The sequence below is a fragment of the Cnephaeus nilssonii genome (assembly GCF_951640355.1).
Source record: "Cnephaeus nilssonii genome assembly, chromosome: X".
Classification (NCBI taxonomy): Eukaryota; Metazoa; Chordata; class Mammalia; order Chiroptera; family Vespertilionidae; genus Cnephaeus; species Cnephaeus nilssonii.
Genome location: NC_137071.1, coordinates 76,216,212 through 76,238,298, shown reverse-complemented (window position 1 = coordinate 76,238,298; position 22,087 = coordinate 76,216,212). Strand labels below are relative to the sequence as shown.

Sequence of the window (22,087 nt, the reverse complement as noted above, 5' to 3'; positions counted from 1 at the left end):
ACTTCTGGTTCCCTTTCTCCATTTAGCCTCTTGATTTGAGGTTCTTTGAAAAATATCTTTATATAGAGGCCTTTGGCCACTGTGTGCATAGATTTTCATTTGGGGAAACTTAATAGCAATGTCCATGTGATGAAGATGATACTGACTTATTTCTTCCCTAGATATACAGTTAATGAAATGGCAGGGATTAAGTTCTAGGAAGGCCATAAGTTTCATCACTCTGCCTTATTGCCACAATATTTTTTACCAGTACACATTTTTATGTTTATAATATTTAGAGTTATATTTGTGTTATCTAGAGTTGCTAACACACATTACAATTTTTCAGTTTATAATATTTTATTCCTATTTTAGTTATCTTTAGTGTATTTTTCTTGCAAATTGAATAAAATTATTTTTGGAAGTAGGCTGAATACAGATGGGAAATCTAGTAGATACCAATACAATATTATGAGGAGTACCTATTAATGAGTAACTTCAAAAATATGCATATCAATTTGTCATCTCAGTATGAGAAGACACTATGACTCTCAAAGCTCTATGGGGATCACTTAATCTTTGCTATTATACTTACTAAATTCTATAATGGAAATTGTACTCTATTGTGATATTTTCAAATGTGGAAGGATTCACAATAGTTTCAAGATGGTCACAGGACACATATTGAAAATGATCAGAACAGCTAATCACCATGTTGAGAAAGAGCTGGGTTTTCCAGTGCTCTAGACACATAAATAAAAACAACCTTTCTATACTTCTCTTATACTGGCAAATATCCTTGTATCTGTTCCCCATCAAAGGATATACCAGCTAACTGCACTCTCTCAAGAGGAGGCTATCACAGCTACAATTGGAGGCCATGTGTCCAGACATCTCCAAGATGTAAAGAATAGTATCATCAGCAGCGTTTTACTTGTCGCACCTGGTTGGCCTGGCAGACCTGGATCTCCTTTGCGCCCTCCTGCACCATCAAAGCCAGGGAGTCCATTTCGCCCAGGATCTCCTGGAGGGCCAATTGGACCTACAGGGGAAAAAAAAAAGGTTTCAAATATAAGTACAATAATTCAATATCCAGACAGATCTAGGAGACTTAAGGTCTTTGGGTGACACTGAATTCATAATCTGGTTTTGTCTTTTTAAAATACATTTTTATATTTGATAGTATATTATAGATATCTCTTATTTTCTCCCCCTTTACCCTCCTCCACCCAGCCACTACCCACCCCAAAGTCTTCACCACCCTATTGCCCATGTCCATGGGGTATGCATATAACTATATTAGTTCCTTGTTTCTCTCTCCTCATTTTTCCACCCCCACATTGAGGTATGTCAGTCTGTTCCATGCCTCCACGCTTCAGGTCTTACTTTGTTGGTTAATTCATTTAGTGCATTAGAGTCCACAAGTAAGTGAGATCGTGTAATACTTGTCTTTCTCATATTGGCTTATATCACTTAGCATATTTTCCAGGTCCATCCATGCTGTCTCAAAGGTAAGAGATCCCTCTTTTTTATAGCTGCATAGTATTCCAGTGTGTCAATGCCCCACAGCATTTTTTATCCATTCATCTACTGATGAACACTTGGGCTGTTTCCAAATCTTAGCTATTGTAAATAATGCTGCTATGAACACAGGGGTGTATATATTCTTTCTGATTGGTATTTTGGGGATTTTAGGATATATTCCCAGAAGTGGGATCACTGGGTCAAACGGAAGTTCCATTTTTAATTTTTTGAGGAAACTCCATACTGTTTTCCATAGTGGTTGTACCAATCTGCATTCCCACCAGCAGTGAACTAGTGTTTCCTTTTTTCCACATCCACCAGAACTTGTTGTTTATTGATTTATTGATGATAGCCATTCTGACAGGTGTGAGATAATACCTCATTGTCGTTTTAATTTGTATCTCTCTGATGATCAGTGACTTTGAGCATTTTTTCATATGTCTCTTAGCCTTCTGTATGCGTACTTTGCAGAGTGTCTATTTAGGTCCTTTGCCCATTTTTTATTGGATTGTTTGTCTTCTTTTTGTTAAATTATATGAATTCCTTACACTATCAGTCTGTGTGTATCCTTTGTTCTGAGGTGGGTCTCTTGCAGACAGCAAATATATGGGTCATGTTTTCTTATCCATTTGGCCACCGTATGTCTTTTGATTGGAGCAATTGATCAATTTACGTATAATGTTATTATTGATAAGTACTTGTTTGTCATCATTTTTATTCTTAATGTTTGTGTTCCTTCTTGCCTTTCTATTTCTTCTTTTTACAGCAGTCCCTTTGCATTTCTTGCTTTGCTGCCTTAGTGGTAATAAACTCTCTTAGCCCTTTTTTGTCTGTAAAACTCCTGATTCCACCTTCAGTTTTGAATGATAGCCTTTCTGGGTATAGTATTCTTGGATTCAGTCCCTTGCTTTGCATCACTTTGTATATTTCATTCCATTCTCTTCTGGTGTGTGTCTGTTGAGAAATCAGTTGATATTCTAATGGGAGATCCCTTGTAGGTAACTTTCTCTCTCTCTCTCTGGTAGCCTTTAAGATTCTTACTTTGTTGTTGATGTTTGCTAATTTAATTATGATGTGTCTTGGTGTTGGACTTTTGGGGTTCATCTTGTTTGGGACTCTATGTGCTTCTCAGACTTGCGTAGTTTTTCATGCCAATATCAGGGAAATTTTTTGTCATTATTTCTTCAAACAGGTTTTCTATTCCTTGCTTCCCTTCCTCTCCCTCTGGTACCCCTATTATGCGTATGTTGTTTCATTTTGTGTTGTCCTAAAGCTCCCCTTAGGCTCTCCTTTTGCTTTTTAAGTTTTCTTTCCAGTTGCTGCTATGTTTGTGTGTTTTTTCCTACCTTGTCTTCTAATTCGCTGATGTGGTCCTCAGCCTCTTCTAGTCTACTGTTTAAGCCTTCCATTGTGCTCTTTATTGCAGCTATGTCATTCTTCATTTCCTCTTCATTCCTTTTTATGTTGGTGACATTATCATTCAGCTCCTTATAATTCTCATTGAGTTGTGTGTATTCGTCATCCAGCCGTTTGATCATCCTTATAACCATTACTCTGAATTCTTTCTCTGACATGTTACTTGCCTCCATTTCCTTTAACTCCCTTCCTGATGACTCCTCTTTTTCTTTCCTTTGGGGATTGCTTTTTTGTCTCCCCACGTTTTGCTGTAACATTTTAATCGTTTCTGTGTCCTAAATCCAAGTGCTTTGCTACCCAGGTTCTTTTGGGGATGGTGTTACTGGTGTAATCTCTCAGGTGTCCTGAACTTGGTAATCTAATGTAGATCCCTACTTGAGTGATTTGGGTTCTCTTGATGTAGTTGGATCTTGAATGTTAGTTTCTTGTTCGTGTATGAAGTCTCATCACAGGTGACTCACCCCAAGATTTGTTGTATAAGCTGTTTTGGATGTGACTGTGGTTCTGGCTCTTGTGTAAAAAGGTTGTCTGAGGTCTCACTGTTATGTTCTCACTGTGGGTTCACAGAGTCCACAGCCTGGGAGGAAGGAGTCTTGGGTCCTAAGGCTTAGGAACTGTTACTTTGGCTGGTGTGGTGTGAGTCTTGCTAGATTAGCATCACTCTGCAACTCACTACGAGGGGCCCTGAGCCCATGACAAAGGTGTGGGGGTGGGGTGGGCAGGTGTCTCGTAGTCTGCTTGAGGCTGTGGGACTCTGGCCAAAGTGATTTCCCTCTCTTTATCATGAAGTAGTCAGGATCCAGCAGCAGGCTGTCCAGAGGTAAGTATCTTGGAGGGATATGTCGTGGATCTTCCTGAGGGAGCCATTCTCCCTTGGTTGGAGTGTTACATGCCCAGTGGCAGCACACAGAATGGCCAGGAGCTTTCTGAAAGTGTTGTGTGCTTGTGGGACCCACACACTGGATTGGAGTGATTGTGGTGTGCCACCAGCATTGTGGGGGGAGAAGTCCCAGTTTCTGCTTTGGGGCATGTGTGCCCATGGTTGGATATGGATGCCCAATGACTGCTTACAGAAGTGCCCAGGAGCCGTCTGCTAGGGCAGTGGGCTCAGAGAGCCCAAATGCTGGAGTGGCACTACTGCAAGGACTGGATGCCAGAAGCCAAGGTTGTGCCTTGCTGCTGCTCAGAGAAGTACCCAGGAGCCACCTGCCAGGGCAGTGGGTTCAGGGGGCTTGCTCGCTGGATTGGTTCAACTGCAGTGACCAGAGGTTGGCAGCTGAGGAGGAAGAAGTCCAAGTTTCTGCTGCCAGGGCCTTGAGCCCTTGGTTGGATATGAGTGTGCCTAGAGGCAGCTCACAGAGGCACCCAGGAGTCGCCTACTGGGGCGGTGGCCTCAGGGGGCCTATGTGCTGAAACCACATGACTGCCGTGTCTGTGGGTATGCAGCTGGGAAGTGGGAAGTCCAAATTTCTACTGCCAATGCCATGCACCCTTGTTTGGGCATGAGTACGCCTAGCCAGGGCTCCAAGAGGCACCCAGGAGCTGCCCATAGGGGCAGCGGGCTCAGTACGCCTGCGTGCTGGAAAGGTGCAACTGCGGTGTCCAGAAGTCAGCAGCCAGGGAGGGAGATGTCCCAGTTTTTGCTGCCTTGTGCCCTTGGTTGAAATCGTATGTGCCCAGTGGGGGCTCACAGAGGCACCCAGGAGCCATCTGTCGGGGTGATGGGGCTGAGGAGGCCTGCTGTCTGGAAAGGCGTGACTGTGGTGACTGGAATTCTGCAGCTGTGGGCTGGGAAGACTCAATTTCTGCTGCTGTGCCCATGGTTAGATATGTGTGCACCCAGTGGCAGCTCACAGGGGCACCCATGAAGTGTTTGCCAGTGCAGTGCACTGACGCACTCTGAAGGGCCCTGGTGCTGAAGCCATGTGACCGAGGTGTCTATGGGCAGTTATTTAGGAAGAGGGAATTAAAAGTTTCTACTGCCGGGGTCGTGCACCCTTGTTTGGATGAGTATGCCAGCCGGGGCTCAAGGAGGCACCCAGGAGCTGCCTGTGGAACTGTGGGCTTGGGAGGCCTGCATGCTGGAAAAGTGTGATTATGGTGTCCAGAGTTCTGCATCTGTAGGGTGGAAAGTCTCAGTTTTTGCTGCTGCATCTGTGGTTGGATACATGCACTCCCAGTGGTGGCTCACAGGGGCACCCATGGTGCGTTTGCCAGCATGGCACACTGAAGTACTCTGAGGGGCCCTGGTGCTGAAGTTGTGCGACCAAGGTGTCTTTGGGAAGGTATCCTGGAAGAAGGAATTCAGAATTTCTACTGCCAGGCAATGTGCCCCTGTTTGTATAACAGCACACCCAGCTGGGGCTCACAGTGGCACCCAAGAGTTTCCTGTGAAGAGGTGGGCTTAGGAGGCCTGCATGCTGGAAATGCGTGACTGTGGTGTCCAGAGGTCTGCCACTGGGGAGGGGGGAAGTCTCACTTACTGCTGCGGAGGCATGCACCTTTGGAGGTGAACGTCCTAGGGTCTGCAGGTCTGCAGGTGGGGCAGCAGGATTTTGGCTGGAGTGGCTGCCAGGTCGCAGGCAGTGTTCAAGGGCTATCTGGGTGGTGGTATTGATGAGTTCCTAGAAGAGGCCGCCCTCCCCTTCAGGATGGCGTGGGCTCCATGCTCAAGTCCCACAGCCCAAGGAGTGTCTGCAGCAGTGGTAGGTTCTTCCTGTCCAGGAGAGCCTGGTCTGCCAGCCCCTGCTACTCTTGGCATATTTAACTGTCCCTCACACACATACCACACATATCCACACACTCTCCTTTCACCCCCTCACTCACTCACAGCCTCTCCCTCACCTCCATCCTGCCAGCTTCCATCTTCGCAAGAACAAGTTTCTTTACTGCAAAACTACGAATGCTTACTTAAAAGCCCTGCTACTATCAGAAGCTGAACTCATTATCACCCAAACCTTAGCATGTTATCTCTAAGGAAAAATGTGGCAGTTTTAAATCCAAGCGGCTAGAAACCTGAACCAGGCTGCTGGGCCTACTCCCTCCTCCCCCCGGCTTTTCTCCAGCCACATATCCTATATAATAAAGAGGTAATATGCAAATTGACCCTCACGCCCTCGCACAAGATGGATGCCCCCATGTGGTCAAATATGGCCGCCACAAGATGGCCGGCAGGGGAGGGCAGTTGCGGGCGACCAGGCTGGCTGGGGAGGGAAGTTAGGGGTGACTGGGCCAGCCGGGGAAGGCAGTTAGGGGTGACCATGCTGGCAGGGGAGGGCAGTTAGGGGTGACCAGGCCAGCAGGGGAGGGCAGTTGGGGGTGACCGGGCCAGCTGGGGAAGGCAGTTAGGGGAGACCATGCTGGCAGGGGAGGGCGGTTAGGGGTGACCAGGCTGGCAGGGGAGGGCAGTTAGGGGTGACCAGGCCTGCAGGGAAGGGCAGTTAGGGGTGACCAGGCTGGCAGGGGAGGGCGGTTAGGGGTGACCAGGCTGGCAGGGGAGGGCAGTTAGGGGTGACCAGGCCTGCAGGGAAGGGCAGTTAGGGGTGACCAGGCCTGCAGGGGAGGGCAGTTGGGGGGACCTGGCCTGCAGGGGAGGGCAGTTGGGGGGGGACAAGGCCTGCAGGGGAGGGCAGTTGGGGGCAATCGGGCCAGCAGGGGAGCACTTAGGCATCGATCAGGCTGGCAGGGGAGTGGTTAGGGGTGATCAGGCAGGCAGGCAGGCGAGCGGTTGGGAGCCAGAAGTCTTGGATTGTGAGAGGTGTACCTATGTAGGGTCAGGCCTAAACTGGCAGTCAGACATCCCCTGAGGGGTCCCAGATTGAAGAGGGTGAAGGCTGGGCTGAGGAACCCCCCCCCCCCAGTGCATGAATTTTGTGCACTGGGCCTCTAGTGCCTATACATAATTTTCCAAAATCTTTGGTAACTTAAAGGCTTTGGAGCATTGCTGGGTTAAATGATAAACATCTAAATATTTTAAAATAGCATAAAATACTGAAACATTCATTGTTAGATATATTTTAATTCACCTGCTCTTAGCTTTTATAACAGAAGGTCTCTTGTACTTTGTTGAATGTATATTTTCTTGAAAATAAGAGTGTGTTTAACGTGTGTTCATAGGTAGAATGTATTCCAGGAATGCAAGAATAATTCAGTACTAAGCAATCTATTAATATTAAATACTAGATCTACAGAGAAAAGGCATATGGTTATTTCTTTTGTTTCTGAAAAGAAAATACAATCCCCATTACTGATTAAATTTTTTAAAAAACACCAGTAAAATAAAATAAAATAAAGTAAATAAAGTGTGTTCATAAATGTAAATGCTGGTTGTTTACTTTTTGGCTAAAGCTGGTTATTTGTGAATGGGTAGAAGGTTTGTGTTGTCCAGTAAGCAGGACCTGATCACCCCTGACTTCCAAAGGGACCCCTTTTCTCCTAGTAAGCTAAAGCAGCCTCACCCAGGTTCTCTCTCCTATTGCTTAAGTCCTTATAGCTGAGCCTAGACTTTCTTTATTTCTACTGCTCATTCACAGTCCTTGACACTATCATTGAATGCCTCAACAGGTCTTCCTGCTTGGTATTTAGGAACCTCTCTCCCCTTTTCTTTTTTTTTTCTTTTTTTAATATATTTAATTGATTTTTTACAGAGAGGAAGGGAGAGGGATAGAGAGTTAGAAACATCGATGAGAGAGAAACATCGATCAGCTGCCTCCTGCACACCTCCTACTGGGGATGTGCCCGCAACCAAGGTACACGCCCTTGACTGGAATCGAACCTGGGACCTTTCAGTCCGAAGGCTGACGCTCTATCCACTGAGCCAAACCAGTTTCGGCCTCTCTCCCCTTTTCTAGCCTTCTTAAAAGTCATACTCTGAAAAGGACACCAAGTACAGAATGATCTTGTAATATAGGGAAATAACAAAGCAGACCAGGAGGCCAAGGAAGCGGCTCAGAGGAAGCCCCCGTCTCTCCAACTCTTAGCTATTCCTCATATAACACCCAAATATACTCCAGAGGAACATCAGTCCCTACTAGCTCTTGCAGCTACTTAGGAAGATCCATGTTTAAAATTTCAGGGAAAATATATCCTTCCCCAGGGACAGGCCCAAGATATCTTACGGGGTATTCACAATTCCCTACATATAGGATACATTTACAGCTCCTAAAACTCATCACATGTCCTAGCCTAGCCTTCTTACTGCAAGATATCACCAAAACTTGTTCTACTTGTTACTCAGTATCTCCCCAAGGACAAGTTAGATTAGACCTCCTTGTTTCCCCACCCATCAGGCAAAGGGCCAAATCCCTGGACAAGACAGGCAAATTGACTTCACTCCCTATATACTGACCCTATAAACCTTGACTTCTCTGAAAACCCACCTCCTCTCCCAATACAAATCCTCCAGGTCCTAGCTACTACCCTCCCTCCATCTCCCTTTGCGTCAGGATTCTCACCTTTCTATGGGACTCCCTTCTCCAAGGGGACTTCACTTACCCATGGGGTGAAATTTCCTTCTTTCTAGATCCTGAACATACCCTTTCCCTCTTTGGGACAATACTGACCCTGGAAGTGGGGATTAGCTCTCCTTCTCATCATCCTATTCCAAGCCTCCTCTCCTATACCCATAAGGAACTTTCTCACCTCCACTCATCTCCAGCGAACACTTAACCTTATCTATTCCCACCTAAACCAGACCAATCCAACCTTTGCCAGGGATTGCTGGCTCTGCCTTTCCCTCTCCTCTTCAGCATATACCACCATCCCTATACCAATCAAGAGATGGAATCAGGCAAAAATCAATCTGGCTTATAAAAGGAAAAGGGAACTATATTTCTCAAAAAGGCAGACATACAGCCCAGGCAATCAAGCCTCCCTTCTTTTCTGTACTTATATTCTATCTCTTACTAAGGTAGCTCCTTCCTCCGTCCTGGTCACAGGTCCTATAACTCTACACACGCACTAATCGCCCAAGCCCCTTTATGCTTTACAAAGTCACAGGGCAATATAACAATAGGCCATCTCCCATCATCAGCTTGCAACACCACAGTCAACTTGAACAAGCATGTCAAATTCACAGCCCGCAGACCACATGTGGCACACAACGAATATTTTTGCGGCCCAACCAATATAACGATATGTAAGAAGCATTTTAATAAAAATTTTGTAACTTAATTTTTACAATATCCTGTTATACATAATTATTAATAATAAACTACAATGTTCGCTAATGACTGATTATTATAATCATGTTGCATTCATTTCCCTTATGCGCAGGCGCACCATTTCTCTCCACTAATACTAGCTTCAAATATTTTAGCAGCCAATTGCCATATCATTATTCTTGGACTGACTTGTTTGGTGTGCACAACAGGAAATATTTCACTTTCGGAGAACAAGAAAAATAGGTTTGTTTGTGTTATGCTTATTAATTTGTGCAGTTATTCAGTATCTGGTAAGTTAATGTTCAAGAAAAAATATTAATTTTTATTAAATTGTTCTATTATTTTATGTTAACGATTACTCATTTATTTCAGCCTTTTGTATTCAGCATGTTTCTATGGAAATAAACCTACATTTCTATGAAAATTTAAACTTTTGTGTGTTTTTTTTTTGTGGCCCACATAAACTTAAACCTTGTTTATTTGGCCCGTGTTAGCCTTTGAGTTTGATATGTTTGACCTAGAACTACCAAACAGCCATAGGTCCCAATAGGTTGACTACCAGGTCTCCCTGAAAGCCAATGGTTATTTCCTACAGCCGGTCTGTTTTACTTCTTATCCAACCATCCAGGCCCCAGGCTTCAACTGCTCCTTTCTTTTCCTTTCGTGTTCCTCTTGAATAACAGCCCATTCTAGCATTCCCCTCCCACTTTCACTGCAATAAAATCTCAACCACTCATCTGTTACCCCTTATTGGTAGCACCATGGAGACTACCCTCTCAGCTTCAAGCATGGAACATAGAAAAGGAACCTCATACCCTTTAGTCCACTTCTTCTCTCTATACCTTTCAGCTTGTTTCCATGATCAGGGTTTCTTCTTCCTCTGTGGGGAGAACACATACATCTGTCTCCCCACTAACTGGACAGGAACCTGTACTGTCATCTCTCACCCAATGTAGATGTAGCCCTCAATAATCAATCTTTACCTGTTTCTGTAACCCATCATATCCGATACAAAAGGGCAGTGCAGATAATCCCTCTCCTCATAACCCTTGGTATTTCAGCAGGTGCTGGAACTGGCATGGAGGCCTAACCATTGCTCTATCTTATTTTGAAATCCTGTCTCAGGACCTACAAGAAAGTTCTGGATACCTAGCAAGGGGCAAAACTGAGACAATAAGAACCTCACCCCCAGGATAACCTATCCTCCCCTTTCATATCACTCATCAGACAACTTAGACCTCGATCTTTTCCTCCCTAAAGATAACATGTAGGCCTCAGTTGTATTTTAGCTCCAGGCCCAGAAAAGCAGCAAAACCAGACAAGTGACTCTGTGGTAGCCTCAGGACCAGCTCTTATCTGGTCACTCAACAGGACCATTTTTGAGCCTTCACCAACCAGTCTCTTGGGGAAATCATGCTGCTGTGACCTCTTGTCCAGCCCACTACTATCAAAGTCCACCCCCCCATGTGATCTTGACTTCCCCCCTCAGCAGGAAGTAAATACAGAAGATATGACCTTCGTCCCTATTATATAAAACAAAAAGGCTGGAATGTTAGGTCTGATCAAATAATTGGATCAATATCCCTTTCCCTGGGAACTGACTTTTAGGCCACTTCACAATGGACATTCCACTTACTTAGACCACATTGCTAAGACCATTAGCTCTACCCTCCAGACTTTCTCAGAATCCAGACCTGCACAGAGAATTTTCTGCCCAGAAAAAGCCTGACTAGAGTCCTTTAAAAACCTCTCACTCCCCATCTTTGGGAGCTGGCACCATTTTGAGGTTCAGGCCATCTGGGTTTCCAGATGATGTAATAAATTCATAATTCTTTACCCCTTTTGGCCTCATGCGTTCCTCCTTCGGTGACCCTAACAAATTTCATTACAGTGTTTTAAACAACACTAAACTAATCATGCAAATTATATTACCTCGAGGAGCTACAAGAAATTCAACTGGGGATAAAAGAAGGTAGGGCATGAGAAATTGATTTTTTTTAATAAAAAGGAAATGGGGAGAAAAAAGATGGCAGCTGGCAGGACAGAGCTGAGAGAGAGGAAGTGATTGAGTGAGGGTATGAAAGGAGTGTATGTGGATGTGCATGGGGTGTGTATGAGTGAGTGAGGGAAAGTTAAATCTCACAGGAGCAGCAGGGGCTGGCAGACAGGCTCTCCTTGACAAGGAGAGACTACCACCACTGAGGGGACTCCCCGGACAGTGGGATTCCAGCACGGAGCCCACGCCATCTTGAAGCGGAGAACGGCCTTTTTTAGAAACTCATCAACACCACCAACAAGACACGACTTGGAACTGCCCCACAACCCAGCACCCACTCCAGCCAATATCCTGCTACCCCTGCTGCAGACCCACGGACCCTGGGACCTCCACCTCTAAAGGTACACCGCTCAGCAGCTGTAAGTGCAACTCTCCCTCCCCAACAGCAGAACCCCAGACTTGCGTGAGTGCACGCACGTGAGCGCGTGTTCCCAGCCCCATAGGCAGCCAGGACACTTTACTCCGGGTATGTGTGCATCTCCTTGGGCAGCGCTTGGGAGATGCCTAGAGCACCCGAGGGTGTGATTCTGTGCAGACAGGGGTGCGCGGCCCCGCAGTGGAAATACTGAATTCCCTCTTCCTGGAGGGTTGCCCACATTCACCTCAGCAGGTTACTGTGGTGCCGGGACCCCTCAGAGTGCATCGGAGCTCTGCACCCAGAGAGCGCACCTTCGCAGATGTGAGGTTCTGGCAGCTGGGTACCTTCGCAGATGCGAGGTTCTCCCAGCTAGTGGGAGCCACTGTGAGCTCTCCTTGGGTGCAATCTTGAACAAGCAGGGGGCGAACTCCCCTCCAGCAGTAGAAGCTTTGAATTCACTTAGCCTGGATACCGGCCCACAGGCACCTCAATTGCGCAGCTACACTGCCAGGGCCCTTCAGAGTCCTTCAGTGTGTCTCGTTGGCAAATGTACCAAGGGTGCTCCTGTGAGCCGCCGCTGGGAGTAAGCGCCTATCCACCACAGGTGCAACAGCAAAAGCTGGGTCTGCCCACCCCACGACTGCAGAACTCTTGGCACCACAGTCACGCCTTTCCAAAGAAAAGGTCCCCTGAGCCCCAACACCCCAACAAACGGTTCCTGGGGGCCACTGTGAGTCCCTGCTGGGCATGCGTGATTACAATTAAGGGTGCAAGACAGCAAAAATTGGGACACTCCCCTCCACAGCGGCTGACTTCTAGACACCGCAGTTGTGCCTCTCAAGCTCGCAGGCCTATATCAAGAGAACCCAAATAGCTCGAGTAAGGAGCTACACTAGACTAACAAGCCCAGGAGAGCTGAGAGATTACGCCGGTAGCACCATCCCCAAAAGAACCTGGGCAGCAAAGCAATTGGATCTACAATTAAAACATTACAGGAAAACATGGAAAGACAAAAAAGCAATCCCCAAAGGAAAGAAAAAGAGGAATCATCAGAAAGGGAGTTAAATGAATTCGAGGCTAGCAGCTTATCAGAGATAAAATTCAGAGTAATGGTTATAAGGATGTTTAAACGGCTGGATGACAAATACACACAACTCAATGACAAATACACACAACTCAATGAGAACTATAAGGAGCTGAATGAGAATGTCACCAACATGAAAAGGAACCAAGAGGAGATGAAGAATGACATAGCTGCAATAAAGAACACAATGGAAGGCTTAAACAGTAGACTAGAAGATGCTGAGGACCGCATCAGCGAATTAGAAGACAAGGTAGAAAAAAACACACAAACACAGCAGCAACTGGTAAGAAGACTTAAAAAATAAGAGGAGAGCCTAAGGGAGCTTTGGGACAACACAAAACGAAATAACATTCGCTTAACAGGGATACCAGAAGGAGAGGAAGAGAAGCAAGGAATAGAAAACCTGTTAGAAGAAATAATGACAGAAAACTTCCCTGATATTGGCAAGAAAAAAACTATCCAAGTCCAAGAAGTACACAGAGTCCCAAACAAGTTGAACAGCAAAAGACCGACACCAAGACACATCATAATTAAATTGACGAACACCAACGACAAAGCAAGAATCTTAAAGGCTGCCAGAGAGAAACAGAAAGTTACCTACAAGGGATCTCCTATCAGAATATCAACTGATTTCTCAACAGAAACACACCAGGCCAGAAGGGAATGGAATGAAATATACAAAGTGATGCAAAACAAAGGACTGAATCCAAGAATACTATACCCAGCAATGCTATAATTCAAAATTGAAGGTGGAATCAGGAGCTTCACAGACAAAAAAGGGCTAAGAGAGTTCATCACTACCAAGCCAGCAATGCAAGAAATGCTAAAGGGACTTCTGTAAAAAGAAGAAAGAGAAAGGCAAGAAGAAAAACAAACACTAAGGAAAAATATGACAACAAACAGGTACTTATCAATAATAACATTAAACATAAATGGATTAAATGCACTAATTAAAAGACATAGGGTAGCTGAATGTATAAGAAAACATGACCCATATATTTGCTGTCTACAAGAGACCCAACTTAGAGCAAAGGATTCACACAGACTGAGAGTGAAGGTATGGAAAAACATTTTTCAGGCAAATGGAAATGAGAAAAAAGCTGGGGTTGTGATACTTATATCTGACAAAATAGACCTCAAAGTAAAGGCCATAATAAGAGATAAGGAAGGCCACTACATAATACTAAAGGGAGCAATTCAACAAGAAGATATAACTCTGGTAAACGTATATGCACCCAACGGAGGAGCGCCCAAATACATAAAAAATCTCCTGGAAGATATCAAGGGAGAGAACGACATCAATACAATCATAGTAGGGGACTTTAATACACCACTGACATCACTGGATAAATCCTCTAGACAAAAAAATCAGCAAAGAAACAGCAATTCTAAATGACACACTAGATCAGATAGACCTAATTGACATCTTCAGAGCATTTCACCCCAAAGCCACTGAATATATGTTCTTCTCAAGTGCACATGGGACATTTTCAAAAATAGACCATATATTGGGTCACAAGCAAAGTCTCCCCAAATTAAAAAAGATTGAAATCATATCAACCATTTTCTCAGATCACAATGGCATAATATTAGAAATAAACTACAATAAAAACATTCCAAAAAATTCAAACATTTGGAAGCTGAATAGCATGCTACTAAACAATGATTGGGTTATCAATGAGATCAAATAAGAAATTAAAAATATCCTGGAGACTAATGACAATAAAAACACAACATTGCAAATCCTACGAGACACAATGAAAGCAGTCCTGAGAGGGAAGTTTATAGCTCTATAGGCCTACCTCAAAAAACAAGAAAAAAGGTAATAACTCATCTAACTCAACAACTCAAAGAATTAGAAAGGGAGCAATAAGAAAAGCCCACAGTGAGAAGAAGGAAGGAAGGAAATAATAAAGATCAGAGCAGAAATGAATGACATAGAGACAAAAAAAATACAAAACAACAGATCAACAAAACCAAGAGCCAGTTCTTTGAAAGGGTAAACAAGATTGATGAACCTCTAGCCAGGCTCACCAAGAAGCAAAGAGAGAGGTCCCAAATGAACAAAATAGGAATGAAAGAGGTGAAATAACAACAGACCCCACAGAAATACAAAGGATTGTTAAAAAAATACTATGAACAACTCTATTCTAACAAACTAGACAACCTGGAGGAAATGGACACATTCCTAGAAAAACACAACCTTCCAAAACTTACTCAGGAAGAGTCTAAAAATCTCAATAGGCTGATAACTATGAAAGACATTGAAGCAGTCATCAAAAAGCTTTCAGCAAACAAAAGCCCGGGGCAAGATGGCTTCACAGGGGAGTTTTACCAAACATTCAAAGAAGAACTAAAACCTATCCTCAGAATATTCAAGAAAATTCAAGAAGAAGGAACACTTCTAACCTCCTTCTATGAAGCCAGCATTACCCTAATACCAAAACTAGATAAGGAAAACACAATGAAAGAGAATGACAGGCCAATATCTCTCAAGAACATAGATGCCAAAATCCTCAACAAAATTCTGGCAAATCGAATCCAGCAGTACATCAGAAAGATCATACACTACGACCAAGTAGGAATTATCCCGGGGATGCAAGGATGGTACAATATTTGCAAATCAATAAACATGATACATCACATAAACAAATTGAGAGATAAAAACCATATAGTCATATCAATTGATGCAGAAAAAGCATTTGAAAAAAATCCAACACCCTTTCTTGATAAAAACTCTCAGGAAGGTGGGAATAGAAGGATCATACCTCAACATAATAAAAGCCATATATGACAAACACACAGCCAACATCATACTCAATGGGCAAAAACTAAAACCATTTCCCCTAAGAACAGGAACAAGACAGGGATGCCCACTCTCACCACTCCTGTTCAACATAGTGCTGGAAGTACTAGCCATAGCGATCAGAAAAGAAGAAGAAATAAAAGGCATTCAAATTGTAAAAGAAGAAGTAAAACTGTCCTTATTCGCAGATGATATGATACTGTACATAGAAAACCCTAAAGACTACATCAAAAAATTATTAGACTTAATAAATGAATTCGGCAATGTATCAGGATACAAAATTAACGTCAAGAAATCTATGGCATTTCTATACACCAATAGTGAACTTACAGAAGAGAGTCTAAAAAAGCAATCCCATTTACCATCACACCAAAAAAATTAAGATACCTAAGAATAAACTTAACTAAGGAAGAAAAAAACGTATACATGGAAAACTACACGACAATGAAAAAAGTGATAGAGGAAGACGTAAACAAATGGAAAAACACATCATGTTCATGGATTGGCAGAATCAACATCATTAAAATGTCCATAATACCTAAAGCAATCTATAGCACTGCCCATTAAAATACCAACGGCATATTTCACAGACCTAGAACAAACTCTCCAAAAATTCATCTGGAATAAAAAAAGACCCCGAATAACCACAGCAATTCTGAGAAAGAAGAATAAAGTAGGAGTGATCTCAATACCAGATTTCAAGCTGTATTACAAAGCCACTGTTCTCAAAACAGCATGGTACTGGCACAAGAACAGACATATAGACCAATGGAATAGAATAGAGAATCAAGAAATCGACCCAAACCACTATGCTCAATTAATATTTGACAAAGGAGGCATGAACATACAATGGAGTCAAGACAGTCTCTTCAACAAATGGTGTTGGGAAAATTGGACAGATACATGCAAAAAAATGAAACTAGACCACCAACTTACACCATATACAAAAATAAGCTCAAAATGGATAAAGGACTTAAATGTAAGACAGGAAACCATAAAAATACTAGAGGAATCCACAGGCAGCAAAATCTCAGATATATGCCAAAAGAACTTCTTCACTGATACTGCTCTTAGGGCAATGGAGCTAAAGAGAAAATAAACAAATGGGATTACATCAAAATTAAAAGCTTTTTCACAGCAAAGGAAACCATCAATAAAACAACAAGAAAGCCCACTGCATGGGAGAACATATTTGCCAATGATATCAACGATAAGAGTTTAATCGCCAACATTTACAGAGAACTCATGGAACTTAACAAAAGGAAGATAAACAACCCAATCAAAAAATGGGCAACTGATCTAAATAGAGACTTTTTGAAAGAAGACAGAAGGAAGGCCAAGAGACATATGAAAACCTTCTCAAAGTCACTAATCATCAGAGAGTTGCAAATCAAAACAACAATGCGGTACCATCTTACACCTGTCAGAATGGCTATCATCAACAAATCAGCAAATGAGAAGTGTTTGCGAGAATGCAGAGAAAAAGGAACTCTTTTACACTGCTGGTGGGAATGCAGACTGGTGCAGCCACTGTGAAGAACAGTATGGAGTTTCCTCAAAAAACTAAAAATGGAACTCCCATTTGACCCAGTGATCCCACTTCTAGGAATATATCCCAAGAAACTGGAATCATCAATCAGAAAGGATATATGCACCCCTATGTTCATAGCAGCACAATTCACCATAGCTAATATTTGGAAACAGCCTAAATGCCCATCAGCAGATGAGTGGATTAAAAAACTGTGGTACATCTACACAATGGAATACTATGCTGTGGTATTAAAGGAGTTCCTACCATTTGCAACAACATGGATGGAGATGGAGAGCATTATGATAAGTGAAGTAAGCCAGGCAGAGAAAGATAAACATCACATGATCTCACTCATTTGTGGAATATAATGAACGGCATAGACTGATGCACAAGAACAGACCCAGAGACTGAGTAACGTCGATCAGAACCTCAAACCTCAGAGAAGGAGGGGGTCGATAGGAGTAAGGGGGAGAGATCAATCAAGGGACTTGTGTGCATACATATGAGCCTAATCAATGGACACAGATTACAGGGGGGTGGGGCATGAGTGGGGGGTAGAAGGTAAAGGGGGGATAAGGACACATATGTAAAATAATAATAATAATAATAATAATAATAATAATACATAAATAAAAAAAGAAAGTATGAGGTAACCGGAACCCAAAGAACACCTGAGAACGTCTTTCCAGCCATGCTAGCAGTCATCAGCTGTACGGTAATATTATTTGGGGCAAATGGGGAAGTATTTTGGACTTACGTTCCTGACCCTTCATGGGTGGGAGCCCTTACGTGGGCTGATCCCCCCGCCTAATGTAGTCACCGATGATACCAAATGCCTTGGTCATCCAGGAAGACCATGTGTGGGGCAAGGAAGTATAATTACACAGGGGTAGCCACCCAGCTTCCCTTCTGTATGACACAAAATCAAACCACTGCTCCTTTGAGTGTAAAATTAAAGAGAGGTTTCTGGCTTGCATGGACACCAAAGGAAGGGACTTATCACTACTTGCTCCTGGGAGAGGTACAAAAAATGTAAATAAGACCTTGTCTATACAAAAAGAAATTGACAGCCAGTTTGAAATGGAATTGCCATGGCCTAGAGCAAAGAATATCCTTACATGATATTATTCTACAATGTCACTATAATTTCCCCCAGATTTGTGTTACTCCCATTACCTATAATAGTACCTCGCACCCTTGGGAATCAATAAAAAAATCATCTTTTTGGTGCTTGGAGACAAAGGTAACACATATATTGATATTTTAGAATTACAACAGCATAATGTACAATTATCCCAAACAAACTTACAAACCAATTCTTTGAATGTCTGGCAGCAATTTAAAAATGATATGAAAGGAGTTAATCCCTTCCACTGTGTAGAGGGCCCCCTGGGAAGGCACCTGAGCATTCTATATTGGCCCCTTTTGTCCTTTTGTCCAAGAGGGACCCTCTTCCCACGGTCCAGTTGCCCACAGCTGTTGCACAAGCTTTCAGTTCATGCCGAGGTTGAAGCATCATGGTGGCTGGTATCATGGATCTGTCTCTCACCCAGTGGGGTGATCTGGGCTCTCCCTGGAGAAGAAACCTGGGTTCCCCAAGATATGTGATCAGTGCTGGGGCCTCGTCAGCAGGTGAGGGGATCCCAAGGCAGGTGCTGGGCGTGGAGGTCACAGGGGCATAGGGTACCAAGGAGACAGAACTGAACCTCACATCACCCTGCTTGGCCCCGGAGAATGGCTGGTTAGCCAGAGACGGGTAAGATTCCTCAGGGAAGGAACAACCTAAGACAGGCACAGTTGCAGAGGGGCCATCAGGAGAGAACTTGGGGGTCAACAGAGGTGTGGCACAGACTCTTACCCCCCTCCCCAACTTTGCAGGGGCCTGAACCTTCACCCCTTCTGAGGGAGGTCTCCTGCCCCCATGGCTGCTTCGCTTCTCATGCACAGCTCAAATCAGGACCCAGGTAACAGACAGAGACTTGGCCGACAGCAGCTGCCCTCTCACTGCAACAAGACTTGTTTGAGATGTCTTGTACCCATGGTGTGGAGAAGTGGGTTTTTGATATCCAAATCCAGCCTAGTACCAGGAATGCTCAGGGCCTACTCAGGAAGGCAAATAATCCTTACCACTAATATACACAGGGTAAAATAAGATTGTTGTTAGAGTGTTGAGTTTGACAGTAGAATAGTAGTCAATTTTTCAGAGTAATTTAAATTGGCTAATTGAAATAAGCAAATATTCTAGAAAAATTGATTGTACTGTACAAAACGCTATTCCTAAAGTGTTAACAAAAATTTTTATTGGCAGTTCATCTCATGGTAAAATTGAGTAACATGTAATGAACCTAAAGCAGTCATATTTTAGAGCAAAAAATTAAAATGTGAAAGCTATCAAGACTACATTATAAAATTTCCAAAAGCCTCTTAATATTTAAATAAAAAAGGGGGTGATAGTAGAAGAATATCATGTAAGGAAAAATATCTTGTAAGTAAATTACATCTAGAAAATTTTTACTTAAGAAAATTAACTTTCATTTGTAATGCTAACAGCAAGACCATGAAAAACATACATGGTGTCAAAACAAGCCAGAGGAAAATCATTTGGGCTAAAAACGAAAAAGGATCCCAAGTCAAATTTATAGAAAATATTCTTTTATTAACTTTTGGTCGAGAATATGTTTTATATTTTCAGAAAATAACTCCAAGACCATGTGGATTCCTGCAACAGAGAGGAATTTACAGGACTGCTCCAGCCATGAAGAAAGAAGAGAAACAGTCCAGAGATGGAAGACACTGATGACGCCTTGCCACACTAGCAGACAGCAGCTGTGCATCGCTGAAGGATGCCCAGGACCAAACCAGAGACGGTCAAACCTGCATCACCACCATTTGTCCACCATCCAGAACTGAAATATCATTGCTGACATGTACACATAAGGAACTGTTTGACATTGAAATTGGGACTCAAAAGAACGGTTGGCCTAGAAAGAATCTCATTACAGACTGATTCATTTGCCTCTCAGCATAACCATTATGGCTTGTCTCTTTTTTGGTTCTTATAAGTGCATTTCTAGTATCACATGATCTCACTCATCTAGGGGAAATAATGAACAACATAAACTGATGAACAAAAACAGTCCTGGAGACTGGGGAGCATCGATCAGACTGTCAAACCTCAGAGGGAAGGTAGGGGAGGGTGGGGATAAGGGGCAGAGATCAACCAAAGGACTTGTATGCATGCATATAAGCCTAACCAGTGGTCACGGACAACAGGGGGGTGGGGGCATACGTGAGGAGGGGTTTGGGATGGGAATGGGGGGATTAGGACAATTATGTGATACCATAATCAATAAAGAAATTTAAAAAAAGAAATGGAACCTGTGGTGGTCTGGTATTTTACCAGTTTCTGAGATTCCTATTGTCAGAGACAAACTCTGACAAGTGAAAGAGAATTAGGGAAATATTCTCAAATAGATAAGGCTTAGAAAGATGATTTTCAAAGGTACCTGGTAATCCTTGAGGTCCTGGTAGTCCTGATAGACCTTTAAATCCAGGCTGACCTGGGACCCCTGGTGGACCAGCATCCCCTTTGATTATAATACTCTGTCCTGAAGGACCAGGCAATCCAGGGGGGCCTAAAAGTCAAATCACACAACTTTAAAGGTAGAGAAAAGAAAGGTCAGATGGAATAGATGCCAATGTGACCTAAAGTCAGAATAATAACTGATGTGAAAGAAGCAAGTTAAATGTATGGGAATGTTGCCATGTTTAACAGATATATATGGGAAAACTATCGCTATATACCAAGAAGACTGGAAAAACATAATTTTATTAGGTTTAATGGAAAAATTAGGCATATTGTCTCTATTTTCATGTTTTGAAGTGAGACTCAATTACTAAAAAGTCTAATTCATTTAAAATCTGTGAACATTGGTGTTAGGGGAACACAATTCATTGCCTGACAAGTCCATTTTAATTCTAACATCATTTGCAGTTCCTTTTTGTTGTAATTCCAAGAGACTCACTGCACCAATAGAAGAATTTAGTAGATGCCTTATTTCACAGTTTACAGGCATCCTCTATAATTCTCAGCAAAAAACCCCACACATCCAATTTCTATATTAAAACATACCTATGTGACTTGCTTTGTGATCTGTTCAATTGAATATGAGAAATTTTGTATAATAGGTAATAAAAAACCTAAGTGAAGCATTCTTGCTGTTCCTGCATCTATCTTAAACATAAAAAGATCTGCTCTCAATATTATATTAATAAAATATAGAGCTTGAGAGCATAGTAAATAGAGGGAGGTCCTGTCTATTTCCTCTCAGTTGTTGGGGTCTGAGACTCTGAAAGTTTGCTTGGAAGAAGGAATGCAAACTTTCAAATTCTTCAATGCATTTAAGTCCCGGTATAACTAGCTATAAGAATAAGTCTTACCTGGGGGGCCAATAAGTCCTGGATCCCCCTCAGGGCCAACTGAACCAGGTACTCCACTGGGTCCTTTCATGCCTGCAAAGAAGTTAGATACAATCGCACAGCAAAGCACCAGGACCACAGTCTTTACCCAACCAAGTCATAAAGTGGGTATCTTGTCCCATATGTGTTTAATGTAAAAGGGGAACCTTAAAACATCCCTTCAAGTACCTGGAAATCCTGGAACACCAGGGAGACCAGGATCTCCTTTCATTCCATTGAGACCTGGCCGTCCAGGATTACCCTGAATAAATAGAATAATTAATTTTAGAGAATCAATGGGGAGCTAGCAAGGACATAGGTGGTATTGCAGAATGATTTATAGCACTAGCTGTAGAGTCAAACTTCCAGAATACAAATCCCAATTTTGCCTCTTATTAGCTTGTGTGATCTTTAGTGGACTATTTAACATTTTTGATTCATAGTTTTCTCACTTATTACGAAAATAATATGTACTTTATGAGGTTTCTGTAAGGATTAAATGTGATAGTTACTATTAAGTACTTAGAAAACTCCCTGGCATGTGGCGTGTGCTTAATAAATGATAGCTATTATTTTATTATCATTAGCAAAGACGCTACTCTTTTAGTGTAGCCTTGAGGTGATAAGTGCTTGGATTAGGATCACATGTGCAGAAATGATGATATTTGAAGGACTTAGCAAAAAATATAGTAGGGCCTATTAATTAATTGGGTT

The 22,087-nt window shown here is 42.8% G+C and overlaps 1 protein-coding gene across 1 annotated transcript in view; it reads right to left on the bottom strand.

Annotated features, from left to right (window-relative positions):
* COL4A5 (collagen type IV alpha 5 chain) overlaps positions 1 to 22,087 on the bottom strand; it is a 325,412-nt gene that overhangs the window by 13,665 nt on the left and 289,660 nt on the right. The window contains exons 43-46 of the mRNA XM_079764916.1: positions 21,563 to 21,635; positions 21,356 to 21,427; positions 20,422 to 20,550; positions 923 to 1,021 (exon numbers count right to left, since the gene is read on the bottom strand). Coding sequence (XP_079621042.1) covers positions 923 to 1,021; positions 20,422 to 20,550; positions 21,356 to 21,427; positions 21,563 to 21,635 — 373 coding nt within the window. The remainder of the gene's footprint in view (positions 1 to 922; positions 1,022 to 20,421; positions 20,551 to 21,355; positions 21,428 to 21,562; positions 21,636 to 22,087) is intronic.